The sequence below is a fragment of the Solanum tuberosum genome, unplaced genomic scaffold, assembly GCF_000226075.1.
Source record: "Solanum tuberosum cultivar DM 1-3 516 R44 unplaced genomic scaffold, SolTub_3.0 scf00051, whole genome shotgun sequence".
In the NCBI taxonomy this organism is placed as follows: Eukaryota; Viridiplantae; Streptophyta; class Magnoliopsida; order Solanales; family Solanaceae; genus Solanum; species Solanum tuberosum.
Genome location: NW_006238978.1, coordinates 48,324 through 63,038, shown reverse-complemented (window position 1 = coordinate 63,038; position 14,715 = coordinate 48,324). Strand labels below are relative to the sequence as shown.

General features: G+C 30.7%; 1 protein-coding gene across 1 annotated transcript; it reads right to left on the bottom strand.

The window, feature by feature from the left end:
* Positions 1–636: 636 nt before the first annotated feature.
* MAL2 (mal, T-cell differentiation protein 2) lies at positions 637–8,025 on the bottom strand. The gene is made up of 3 exons (NM_001288463.2): positions 7,753–8,025; positions 6,133–6,824; positions 637–2,782 (listed from the first exon to the last, which is right to left on the bottom strand). Exons 1-3 carry the CDS (start codon positions 7,968–7,970, stop codon positions 906–908), a joined length of 2,787 nt encoding a protein of 928 aa, NP_001275392.2. The 5' UTR covers positions 7,971–8,025; the 3' UTR covers positions 637–905.
* Positions 8,026–14,715: the final 6,690 nt, after the last annotated feature.

Sequence of the window (14,715 nt, the reverse complement as noted above, 5' to 3'; positions counted from 1 at the left end):
ATAAGTAGTCCAGGCCCAGTAAAAAGCTCCAGGCTCATTTCTAATTAATAATACTTGATCCATTCTAATTTACTAGTTTTGCAACATAGTGAGCTTAATTTTGCCAATACATTGTTACCTTCTCTTTATGTCATAGGATTAAACAATTTAAATTTATACAAAAAAAGGGGGTTCCTTTTCACCTTATTTATAAAGTATAAGTTTTCGACAAAGTAGGTTTAATTGAACCCCTTCTGACCATATAGTTAAATCGAAGTCCTAAGTCGAAGATATATACCTCATTTTCTCAATTTATATGATATATTTTTTCTTTTTAACTTTTTTCAAAAAAGATTGTCACGTTTCTATATTTAGAAACAATTTAACGTTAAGCCACACGAATGACTAAGACTTGATTTAGACTACAAGTGTCAAAAAATCCTCATGTCTTTCTTAATTTTTGTACAACAACATACGCAATGTAATCACACATAGTTAAGTAAACCATATCAAATAAGGTATAAAAAGAAAACACAGTAAAAAAAAGTCACGTCGACAATAATGAAGAAAATAACAACAAATGCCAAATGGTGCCACAAAGGGAATAATATATTGAGTTGTTTATAGTGATCTAAAACATTAGATCCAAGACACTTTCAAAGTCCAAGAAGCAACAATGACATTCCAAACACTTTTACATAAAAACACTTTGATTTCAATTTGTCAACAACAGAATGAAGTAAAACTCATACAGAAAACATAAATCAATAATACACTTGGAATCTCTTTTGCCTATTTTATGAGGAAAAAAAAGGAAATTAAAAGCTTATTTTAAACTAAAATCTCCTTTTTTTCCCCATCAAGAACCTTATAACTACTTAACTAAAAACATAGGCAATTTTATCCACACCAAATATAAACTAAACTTAAACCCCCATTTTCCAAGACATAGCAAAGTTTTTACCAATTGGTAATTCTAATCCTTTAATATCTAGCATCATACTCTTCTTGTGACCTCCCTCTTCCAATTTGTCTATAAACTTGTGCTCTTCTGTTTCAAATTCCAACTTTGAAGTATCTTCAACTTTACTTCCATCAACAAGAATGTCAAATGCACCTCCAATTCCATTCAATCCTAACACGGTAACCTTTTCGATGTACCAACCTTTATCCAACGCGTATTTACTTTCTTGAACTTCAGACCAAATCTTCACTGTACCATTGCTAGTTGTCGCGTGGAAATCCATGTATGTTGACTTCCCATTTCCTAGTTTCATCTCAGGAAGCTCATCATCGTCGAGGAAAAGATTTCCTTTAGCTACCCCTTCTGATGCCCCGAGTGGGAAGGCTACAACGATTGTGAAAGGTGTCATTCTTGCTTCTTTTGTTAACATCCCTCCGCGTTGCATTGGTAGTATGGTGTTTTGGTACAAATGCACGTTGACTACGTGCAATGGTGCATCAAGTGAGCGGTAATGTGGCTCTTTTGTGACAATGACTTGTGTCATATCGAATAAACTGTACCAAGTACCTGGAGGAAAGAGCGCGCTTACCTTAGTTTTAGCCTTTTCTAGCACTGGAGAGACCATGACATTGCTTCCTACCAAGAATTGAGTGCTTAACTCGTAAAGCTCTGGAATGTTTGGGAAAGTGAAGAAGAGTGGCCTTACAATTGGTGCTCCGGTTTTGTGTGCCTCGTAGCTCAATGTGTAGAGATAAGGCAACAATTTGTATCTCATTCCTAAAGCATTACGCGAAGATTTAGTCACACTTTTCCATTGGTAAAGCTCTTGTCTTGGTGAGTAATAGTTCGCGTGATCCCTTGAGAAGGGATAGAACGCGCCTACTTGAATCCAACGGTTGCATAGCTCCTCCAAAGGAGGAGCCGCGGGGTAAAATCCACATATGTCTGAACCAACCATAGGAACACCAAATATACCAAAGTTCAAGACAGTAGAGATTGAATACTTCAAATCCTTCCAAGTACCTTTGTTATCCCCTGTCCAATGTGCAGCATAATGTCCTGAACCAACAAACGTGGCACGAGTCAATATGAACGGACGTTTTCCCTCTATAGCTTGTAGACCCTTGTGAGTTGCAATAGTCTCAGAGAAACCATAAAGACTATGAGCATCATATTCCCTAACACCATTATAATGTGTTGCACTCGTAGCAATCGTTTTGTAACCTATTGGAGCTTGAATACCAGAAGCATTTATCTTGTAAGGCGGATCATCCCACTTTGTTTTCGTTACATTCTTGCAATCCAAGCAACATATCCAACCAGGACCTGTCCCATTAGGACATATCCTACCCTTGGGGATCGTGCACAAACCATTACAAAAGTTGGAAACTTCATTCATGTCAATCCATAGTCCATCAATAGGAGCAAGTTCATGGAAACGTCGAATCTCATCACCCCACCACTCAACTGTTTTCGGGTTGAGGAAGTCAGGGAAATGAACAGCACCAGGCCAGACTTGTGCTAGAAACGGTTTCCCTTCGTATTTGATGAAAACATCATTGGCTAAACCTCTTTGGTAAGTACCATAACTTTTGTTAACTCCAATTCCAGGATCATTGATCACAATGTAATGCATTCCTTCAGCATGAATTTTCTCTAAGAAAGCTCTCAACTTTGGGCCAGGGTAGTTAACAGGATGGAGGGTGAAGTCCTTTTTCCCATCCATATGATCATCATCATTCCATATAACATCAAGAGGGATTTTTGCTTTCTTGTAATTGGCAATAACATCTTCAATCACAGATAAATTGTGGTAACCCCATCTACATTGATGGAAACCTATAGCAATATAACAAAATACATAGTTATAAACAACATTGAATCTTGAAATACAATAGTAGTTTACATTCTAAGTTTAGTAATTATTTGCTATGTTGTTCAGACTCTCCAAAAATATTGTCGTAGCTGAGTTAGATACTTTTGAAGGATCTAACACGCATCCGTCAACATTTTTGAAGTAATGCAACATAGGTTATATGTTATGACTTATGAGTTCCACATTGATCGAGTCTTGGATAAACTGGGATTGAATAATCCTCACCTCTTGAGCTATCTTTTGAGTTTCAGTTAGGTGTAAGGTCAGTTTTCTTATAATGATATCGTTCAGTGTTCACACTAGAGATGTTTAAGGAGGTTGGAAAATTTGTCTATTTATATAGTTTTGGATGGACAATACTTACCTCGTGAACTAATTTTTAAGGTTGAGTTAGCTAAACGATTCGATTTCTTATCATATCTGCTACCTTCTACTAGCAATCTAACATGTACTTTGTTATTTTCTAGACCCCTTATAGTTAAATATTTGAATTGAATAGGTCCTATTACAACTAATTATACAACTGGAGACAGTAATGCAACTAAAAGGTTTACATCAAATTGGGACCTTAATATAAAAGTGTTACTAAAGTTTAGAAATTGTAATTAAAAATTGATGTGATGGTTCAAATTTACAACTATGTAGGGAAGGTAACACCTACTATGACTACAACATCAAACAAAGATCTTTAAGATGCTGTTTTCTCGTAGGACACTTGTTTTTTTCTGCCTGGACCAGCTAATGAAGGACATTGTTGGTTATGAGTAAAAAAAAACAAAAGGATATTCTCTCTCCGATTTAATTTGTTTGTATTATTCTGACTTAGCACGAAGTTTTAAAAAGTAAAGAAGACCTTGTAAGTTTTTATGGTCTTAAACTAAAGATATGCAGAATGTATCAAAATGTTCTTTAATCTTGTAGTATTAAACATATCATGCCAGAAATTGAAATTAAAGAATTACACAAAAAAAGGAGATTATTTTTGAAAGAGGTCTAAAAAAAGAGTAGGACAAATAAATTGAAACAGATAGAGTAACATCATAGATCGCATAAGAAAAATATTTATATAATCAAATTACTTATAAAATAACTGGTGACATCCTGACGTAGAAAGTATTCTATATTCACGTAGGGTCTAAAGATCATTTTTAGGTAAATTGAAAATTTTGTGAGATACATTAGACCATGATCAATGTTATTCAAACGTTAGATAATAGTCAAAAGTTCAAGATTAGCCACGGCTAAAAAAAAAAGTAAATCAACTATTTTTCTTTTTTAGGACATATATTAAAGGCAAAATTTAAAAAGTGGCCTCAAGAAAGGTCCACCATTAAATAATAAAAACATTATAAATGTTTAGCTTTGATGCATACTTTTTATGTGGACCTAGCTAGAAGATATTTTTTGTATGAGAAAAATAGAGCATGAGAGAATCAAAGATTTTTTTTAATAGTCAAAATTCAACAAGTAGTTTCAACTTTTTTCTAGAAATAAAAAGAATAAAAAAGAGAGAACATATAATTGCAATAATATCAATCATACTATTTACAAAATAATTCATTAAACATTTTCATGAATATATATACCTACCACTTGACCTATTAGAATGTGAACTTAGACAAACAATTTTTTTTTAACTATTTAAGGTACTTACGTGTAAAAGATTAAGAAAAATATTCTATCTAATGAAACGTGTAATGATGATTAGCCAAAATTAAAAAGGTCATAGCATGTTAAAATTGTCCACATCATACAAGATTTTTTCATCTACTCAATCATTTCAAAGTTGCAATCCTTTTCAAGTGTGATTATAAAATAATCATTTTGCTTTCTTTTCCATGAAATTCCATGAGTTGTTATTAATTGGCATCCTAGGTTATATATATATATTTATTATAAAATAATCATTTTGCTTTCTTTTCCATGAAATTCCATGAGTTGTTATTAATTGGCATCCTAGGTTATATATATATATTTATTATAAAATAATCATTTTGCTTTCTTTTCCATGAAATTCCATGAGTTGTTATTAATTGGCATCCTAGGTTATATATATAGGTCGAGTTAATGTGTCAAAATGATAAATGAGGACAACTTCAAAGGATTCGAGCCATCTACGATAAGGGAGAGGGATATACTATTGTAAAAGCCATAAATAAATACATGATATATACGTTTATTAGGTGCTTCTTTTTAATGATAATTATGGTCTATCAACTTACATATAACTTAATTATCCCACCATCACACATCGAGCAATTTTTTTTTGATGACAAAGGAAACCCATAACCGCTACTCTTTGGGTGCGCCCAGGGTAAAACCCCTCTCTTATGCAATAACTCAAGAAGAAATTCATAGGTAATAAATTGAGAAAATAATTACTTTGTTGATTAAGCATTTATTGATAATATGGTCCACATGGTAACAATTGCTATCCTAATTTTGTCCCTTATATAGATCTCCTAATATATAAACCTCCAAAACAAATAAATTATATAAGGAACAGCCAAAAAACTTATTGAAGGACTAGTCACGGGAATCTAAGTTACTAGCTCAAATGTAAGCAAAAAACAAAAGAGGTAGAATCCCCACAAGTCTATTTGTTTTATAACCCCAAAAAAAATTTAGAGGTTTGAATTTTTAGTTAATCAAGAATTAGTATCTCATTAACAATGTACACTTTTCTTAAGTTGATCTACAATATGTCACCATTTATGAAATTTTAATGTATATGATATATGCCACATTGTATATGAGAAAAAATATAAGTTTTCACGTTCAGATCTAACAAAGAATATTAAACGATTTTTTTTTTATCATAGTCTTAGGGACAAAAGTTTTTGTACTCTGTTCGCTCATCTTCTCAAATAAAATTTATGTCTAATATCGATATTAACGTTTTTCCTTCTATGACCAAAAAATTCTCTAAGGCCAATCACAACTTTCAAATATCAGGAATAATGGACCCATGCCTCTATACTTCTCAACTTAAATAGTGAACATCTAACTTTTAGTTACTTATATTCCAACTATAAATCAATGGCAACTTTCAAAACTCAAAAATATTGGACCTGTCTATCTACCCTTCTCAACTTAAATACTGACAATCTAACTTTTTAGTTACTTCAACTGTAAATGCACATTTTTTTTCAACCTTTCAACAAGTATACATGGAAGCCCCTACCAATACACAACTAAATAAGTTGAAACCACACCAACCAAAAACTAAATACCAAAAAAGTAACACAATTAATGCAATTGAATTCAAGAATTAAAGAGATAAGACAAATAGTTTTAAAGAAAGGAAACATACCAAAGGACCAATAGGGCATAGGAGCAGGCCTTCCTATAAATTGAGTATATTGATCAACAACAGCAAGAGGTGTGGGCCCAGAGAAGAAGTAAAAGTCCAAAACACCCCCAATCACTTTGTATGTCAATGAATCCCCTCTATAGAACACATCCATACCATTACTATTCATCAACAAAACTGCATGAGCATAAGCTTCACCATTCACATTTCTCAAATCCATATACATTGGATGTGATCCATATAAATCCATATTCAAATTGATTGATGATTGATCTGTTGTGTACAAAGTGTAAGGGTCATTTGGGTAAATTTTAATACCATGAGGTTGTGTATTTTCACCAAGACCATATAATGAAGCATCTTTAGGCAATTTTGTTGATATTTCAAGATACTGATCTTTAAATACCAAATTACTATATGGATCAGAATCTTCACTACTTGAATTGAAAAGGGTTTGTCCATTTGATTTTCTTTTAACAGAAAAACTAAAAGGGTCACTTGTGTAACTGAACATTAACTCATTTCCTGAGTATTCTTGATTGGACAAAAGTGAAAATTGGCCTTTTCTTGATTTGCCAATTGTTTGTTTAAGTGATGGAGGTGTTTCTCTTGGTAATAAGTTGTAAGGAACTTCCCATCTTTGCTTATCTGCATCTGTTATGTGAATCCTCAAACGATTATCTGTCTCATGCCTGGAAAAAAAATGACCGAGTTAGCATAAAGATTCAATTTTTATCAAGTATTAGCACATAAAGATAGATTTTTTATCAAGAAAATGCAAGTCCATGACATGGGGTTTTTTTTTTCTTCCTTTTTTGTGCAATGGAACATAAAGATACAATTTTTTTATCAAGAATTAGCACATAAAGATTGATTTTTTATGAAGAAAATGCAAGTCCAAGACATGGGTTCTTTTTTTCTTCTTTTTTGGGTGCAATAGAGCATAAAGATTCAATTTTTATCAAGAATTAGCACATAAAGATTGATTTTTTTATCAAGAAAATGCAAGTTCAAGACATGGGTTTCCATTTTTTTGTGCAATAGAGCATAAAGATACAATTTTTTTTATCAAGAATTAGCTGTATAATATGAAGAATGCAAGTCCAAGACATGGGGTTCTTTTCTTCTTTTTTAGCTTTTTTGTGTACTTATTTGACAAAGAGCATCAAGTGAGCAATATCAGGGCACATAAAGGTTCCATTTTTATCAAGAATTAGCACATAAAAATCAATTTTTATCAAGAATTAGCTATATAATAAGAAGAATGTAAGTCCAAAACATGTTTTTTTTGTACTTTCTTGACATAGAGCTGCAAGATAGCAATATCAGAGCACATAAAGATACCATTTTCAAACCAAGAATTAGCACATAAAGATTGATTTTTTATCAAGAAAATGCAAGTCCAAGACATGGGGTTCATTTTTTCTTCTACTTACTTAACATAGAGCAGCAAGTGAGCAACATCAGGGCACAAAAAAAGATTCCATTTTTACCAACAATTAGCACATAAAGATTCAATCTTTATCTGTTTTTGTCAAGAATTAGCACATAAAGATTCAATTTTTATCATGAAAATGCAAGTTCAAGACATGGGGTTCTTGTTTTTTTGTGAGTACTTACTTGACATAGAGCTGCAAGTTAGGAATATCAGGGCCATAAATGTTGTTTTTCTTCTTAACTTTAAGGTAACCTATGAGGCCACCATCTGGTGACTCTTCAATGGCTATCAAACTATAGCCATTGCCAATCTTGGTTGGAGCTGTGTAGACCAAATTCACACAACCTATTATGCATATTGTAAAGACTAGTAAGAATGAGGAAGAAAAGAAAAATTTCATGGTGTTTTTTGCTATTTGTTAGCTTTGGAGAAAAGAATGAAGAAGAATGTAAGGCCTCACTATGGGCACTTGGCAAGAGTAACAGTTAGGGGTTTTGTGCTTTTATAACAGTAGGTGGTGGTAACACGCATCCACCACCTACTGAAGTGAGTGAGTTAAGAATCATGAGATCTAAACTTCAAACGGAAGTATTGGTAAAAGTATTAGGTGATTTATTTCTATTCAAATTTTGATGGATAAAATAAGATGAACGCGTGTGTGATTCAAATAACACTATAATCGAATCAACAAATTGTTGTTATAGAGAATATATAATATAATAGACGAAATATGGTTATATTTATTTCTATACTCTAGAAAAAAATTATATTTATTCATAGTCATACTTTTTCAATAAAATTACTTTTATCATCCAACTTTGAACTATCAAATTCTCTTTTTTATTCTTATCATCTCTTATGGAACACCTATATGAATATATATTTTTCTCCCAATTCAATTTTCTAGCTTCACCCAATAAATCAAATTCTCAATACCCAAACCTAGTACTTCCTTTTCATAATATTAATTTATTTTTTTTATAATAAAATATTATTATAGAAAATGACCGTTATAGCAATAATTTCGTGATATTATGAAAAAAGTGTAGTAGTTAAAAGGAAAGAAGGGATTCATAGAATATACATGTGATAAGAATGAAGAAAAATTAATTTGATATCCCAATTTTTTCTTCCATGGCCATGTGACTTTGTGATGTTCCTTTGGTCCCACTTACATGAAAATCTATTTTATAATTTTGCTTTGGTTACACTTCCATCACTGGCGTTAATTGCTGAAAATAGGAATAGCATTGTGTCTCTCTTGCTACATGTTATCTGTCGATAAAAGTGTGTGATGGGACAAATATATTTCTTTCTATTTTTAATCAGAGATATCGATTTATCTTCCGAGCAAGGATAAAATTTTAGGAAAGTGAGGTAATTTAGCTAACGTTTGATTATAAATTTTAGATTATATCTTTTTTTTAAAAAAATTTGTCTTTAAATATCTGTTTGATTATAAATTGTGAATTAGAATGTGATAATCTGTCAAGTTCCTAAAATTGGTCCAAACAAATTTTTAGGAAAAAATTCATTTTCACTCACAAAATTTAATGAAATTTATATTAAAATTTTTTTACTAGTTACTATATATTAACTATTCAATCTCCGTGACATACAACAAAACTATTTTGATGATAAAAGGGGATTTAAAAATTATTTAAGAACGCATATTCAAATTTTAGATGCGACAATATAGTATTCTTTAATCATTTATAGAAATTTATCTTTCCGTCATTGATAAAAGATTGAAAAAAAATCTTGCAAAAATGCTTCACCTTTTTGCATTTAGTGAATATATATCACGTAAATTTAAATTAATTGAGTTAGTAAATTTCGAAAAGCATAAAACAAACGAAAAAGATACCACCAAATAACTCTTTTTACACTAAAAAGGGAGTAAAGAAGAGAGAAAACATATTTTTCAGGTACCAATACTGAAAATGAATAGTCTTTCATGCTGTATAAAGCAAGAAATCTGTGAAGAAATGGGCAGTGGGCACTACTTTGTGTAAACATAGGGAGTTGGAATATCAATATCTTAATATAGAATCATAGATCCACTAATTTGAGTATGATTTTTTTGTTGTATTTTTTTTTTAAATATTTGATTTGATATGTTTTACTTTAGTTGATGATATATAAAAAATAGTGATTTTCTTATTTATAGTAGACAAGAGTAACGATGCATATCCTTTTTAGACCCCACTTTAACACTTCACTGATTCAACTGACGCAAATGATTAGTTTCATCCTTAGATGATAAGTCTTAAAAACATTTATCTATTTTTTATTTGATTGACTGAACTTAAATACACGCTAATTTTGTCACAGAGATGAAATGCACCCCTAAATTTTCGCCAACTTTAGAGGTGTGTTTTCTCTCGATTTTTTTATTAAAAGCCTCACGCTCTTACAAGAGTTTAAGACCACTTGTTATGCCATGTCGCAAATCGAGAGTGTATTTAAATTCAGTTAGTTAAGTAGAGATGTGTTTTAAAAACTATCAATAGCTCGGAGATAAAATAAACAATTCACACTAAATTCAAAGATATTTTTAATACTTCTCTCTTTTATTGTTATTGTAATTCTGAATCAAAGATTCATATTAGTAAAGATGTGTATATACTATCTTCCTCAAATTTTATTTATAAAATACTCTGAATATGTTATTGTTATCGTAATATATAAAATTAGAAATGAGATTCAATCAGTTTTTACGTCAAGTTATTCTGAAAATTATTCCTCTGACATGGTAAAAAAAGGTTGGCTTCCCTAGGAATTTTTTTAATATTTTTTAAAAAGGTGATTAACAACGGATTAAACACAATCTTGCATTAATACAAAACATGTATACAGTGCAGAGTAGAATAAAGTAAATAATGTGATCTACTTGATAATTTGTGCCATAACATAAATTAATCCAATCAGTCAAATATTGCTGCCAAATGTCAATTGACCGGTGATTTAATTAGAAATGTTAATTAATCTTTATAATAACAATAATGACAAAAACATCTAATCTCTTTGTTATTAATTTTTATTAGTATAAAATTCGAGCTCTATATATATAGTTCAATTCAGAACCTTCAAAAATATCACCCTATTCATGTCTAAATTCTTTGAAAATACATAGCTTTGTGAGGATTCACACACATCCAAAATATCTTTAAAAAATTGAACAACGTAAGTCACTAATACTATTCTCTTTTCTATACATAAGTCTCAATTTAATTTAAGTTTTGTGGTAGAAATGATTAGTGACTTGACAAAGATTAGTATCTACACTAAATATCGGTTTGTTATTTAAGAAAGAATGCTAATAACATGTTGCAACTGATTAAATTATATTGAAACAATAAAATAAATAACGTCTCAATCTAAAATTTGTAATGGATTTTTATTGTCAAATTTCTAAATTATATATCTATATGTACATTTAGAAAGCTAGTCGACATATTACAAATTAAAGTACAATTTTTTTTATCTATATTATCAAATAAGTATTTCGTAACCAACATTTTTTTAGTAATTTAGTACTAATCCATCATTAAGTGTAGTCACGTTGGATATTAATTTCCAACATTTTCCTGTAATATAATCAATCGAGCTGTATTTCCTTCTTGATTTTCCATTAAAGAGGCAAAATAATAAAATTATGAAATTCAATAGAGTGCAAATTAATAAACATTAATTATCAGAATCATTTTTTTTAACTTGAATATATACTCAACATATGCAAATCAAATGCTTGTAGATGGGATTATTCCAACTCGACCCACTCGTATAATTAGTAGGATCGAAGAATCAAAATCATGAAAAAAATATATTTTGAGATCTTTATTTTTAAACAAAATGGAATATATAACACTATTTAAAGTATGGTTAATAGTATTTTTGGCTCCTCAATTGCTGCTAAATTTTGATTTTAGTCCTTATGCTATATGGCTAAGTGAAATTAATCTTTAGTTATTTGAAATGTGCTTGTAATGACCTCAGTCTAATTGTTAAGGTATTATCTGTTTTGCATTTAAATTCATACAAAGTAGTGATTTTAATCCAAAAAATATCTCAACAGTTGATTTTGAAATTATTCTTATAAAGTCTTAATTTTAATCATTATTTTTTGTTTGTTTTTTCCCCTTTGTTTTCAAGTGAAACGTGAATTTTCCATGATATGTTAATGATTGTATACGCCAAAGGGTTCCCCTCATTTCTTGGGATTTATGGCCCCAATTTATTGCAATTGGTCTCATGATTATATTTATATATAAAGTTTAGCTATGAAATTCATCGATAATATGTTTCAAAATCGTTCATAGTTAGCATATTCTTTTATAATCATAGTAAAATACAATTAGCGATGCAGTGGTGATTCAAAGTCTTGTTGTCATATCTAAAATATCTTAGTTCTTTAAAGTATAAGTGATTCTTACTATAATTTTTAAATAGTAATTAATAATTTAATTGTCACCAAAACAGTATATTGAGATGTGCAAGCAATTCAAAATTAAAAAGTAAACATTACTTGATTCCCCTCTTTTGTTGCCTCCCGTGAACGCCTCTTGTAGGACTTTTATGTGTAATTTATGATCAAGTTTTTTTTCTTCTAAACGTACTTATTTTTTTAAAAAAATTACAACGATTTTCCTTTCTTATAGTATATAAAAATGTAACCACAAAATGTGGTCCATATTTCTGTCACCACTCAAATTAAGGTAGCATGATTGATATCCAACTAACTAGCTACCTTAGTCAAATGAACCATTTATTTGATTAATCAATTACTATAAGATTGGTATTTTTTCTTTCCAATTTGAGCAATTTAAATAAAAGTCTAAAATATTTCGCCCTTGGATGGAAGGTCAAGATCAATCTCATAAATTTTAATATTTTTCGAAGAGGTATAGTACTATCAAAATGAAACGCTCTTCAATAAAGTCTTAGATAGTTATGATTAAGAAATCACATATTTAGCTTGGTGAACTAAAAATGTTGACAACTCAATTTATTCGATAAACTACTAGAGGACTCATGTAACCTAACTCATCTCCGACAATTGGATTCCCCAATTTACCAAAGAAAATGATGACTTTGGATTATATTCGATCCGAAACCAAGTGAAGTTATTTGGTCCATAATTTCCCTATCATGCATCTCTAGAGACATATTCATTATTTTCATAAAAAGTTAAAAACTAAATTTGATACGTTTATGTAGACATGCACCGATAAACACAAAAGATTAAAATTAACTTCAATTAATTATGGGATTATGTGCCAAATTCCATGATAAAACAAAACCAATGGACATTGTGTTTTGATTTGTCCCAACCTTAAACCTTATTTCGAGGCTTCCACCCTCATTAACGTTTTTGTCCCTGTCTTTACAAACAGCCTACCCACTAGAAAGGGTAATGCTAAATGACCAAAAAATTTGGTCAGAATTTAGTCAGAAATTTTAAAAAATTATAATATTTTTTTTATTTTAAAATAAATAGATCTTTTTTCCATTTTTTAGTTAAAATGTATTAAAGTTAAAAGGGTAAAAATGTTCAAAAAGGTAAAATAACATAGGTAAAATACCATACTGGCCGTACACGTCCTACCTGGTATCCTACATGACAATTTGCGTCTTACTTGGTATCCTATGTGTATTATGCCACGTAGAACTCATGTGTCTACCTGTTCAACTTTATACAAGTTTAAGTGTCACTTGTGCATACCCAAAATTAGAGGCATATATATGAAATGCGATCAAGTTAAAGGACATATTTATATATTATATGCTTTTACAAAATAAATTAAAGTATCAGATATTCTCAGCCTACTAAGCAAAATCTGTAGAACCAAATCTAAAATTTTATGAAAGAGCGTTTCTACGTGATAATGTTAAAGAATGACAAAAGTCTCACATTGGTGGTTAATGAGATGGGTGGACTCCTTATAAGGTTTGGGCAATCCTTTTCCCTTTGAGCTAGCTTTTGGGGTGTGAGTTAGACGTAAGACCTAATTTAATATAGTATCAGAGCAGGGTCCGTCTCACCCAATGTTGGGCCCCCAAAAATCAAATTGTACATGCACTAGATGCTAAGCACTGGGCGTGAGGTGGAGTGTTAAAGAATGACAAAAGTCCCACATTGGTGATTAATGAAATTGGTGGACTCCTTATAAGGCTTGAGCAATCCTCCTTCATTTGAGCTAACTTTTGGGGAGTGAGTTAGGCATAAAACCTAATTTAATAAATAAAAACTAGCAAAATAGAAGATTTTTTCTTAATGCTGAATCATAGCACTAAAGTTTCACCTGCCACAAAAAAAAAATACAAAGTTAGTGGTGTATAACATCAAAATGTAATATCCCTTCATAAAATAAGGACCACTTTTGTTGCTACTAGGCTAATATATTTTCTTGAATGTTTAAATTTAAAGTGTAAAAGAAACAGAATTCTTGAAAGGCTCAATTTTGAACATATTAGTGTTGTAAGCAGCTGCACTAGATGACTAATAAAGGGGACTAGTAGACAATGGACATACAGTTTGACTCATGCACTATATATAGATCATGCCAGGAGATTTTAAAAGGAATAATTATGTGTGATCAACTAGTTCACAAAATATGTATAAAATGAATGTATAGATATTTCAACTATATATTGATAAATTAGTTGGCTGAATGGTATATATATGTAACTTTTTCATTTTAAAAATCTAAATGTAGACAATTACTCTCAACTTGGGTTAACTATACGTCGGACTATGACTCATTGTTTAGCTCATCTTGACTCAATTCATCTTAAATTAAGTAACTTTTAAACAAGGTAATAATCCGTCCATTTATTAGTTCGATTCATTTTAATCTGTTCAAATTCAACTGATAGGTTGACGATGTACGTAACATGAGAAAATGGTCCAAATATCTCGTTAAATTGGAGGACCATTGTATTAAATGTTATGAACAATAAAATTGGTCCTAGCTAATGTTAAAAGAATGACAAAAGTCTCACATCGGTGGTTAATGAGATGGGTGGACTCCTTATAAGGCTTGGGCAGTCCTCCTCCCTTTGAGCTAGCTTTTGGGCTCCTTCCTTTGAGCTAGCTTTTGGGGTGTGAGTTAGGTCTAAAACCTAATTTAACATGGTATCAG

What these genes read in the sequence shown, in the direction of transcription:
- MAL2 (NM_001288463.2), bottom strand. Translation starts at nt 7,970, where the DNA reads ATGAAATTTTTCTTTTCTTCCTCATTCTTACTAGTCTTTACAATATGC. An exon ending in AACTTGCAGCTCTATGTCAA is followed by an intron (nt 6,825 to 7,752) that starts GTAAGTACTCAC and finishes TTTTTTTTCCAG; the next exon opens with GCATGAGACAGATAATCGTT. An exon ending in TATGCCCTATTGGTCCTTTG is followed by an intron (nt 2,783 to 6,132) that starts GTATGTTTCCTT and finishes ATATTGCTATAG; the next exon opens with GTTTCCATCAATGTAGATGG.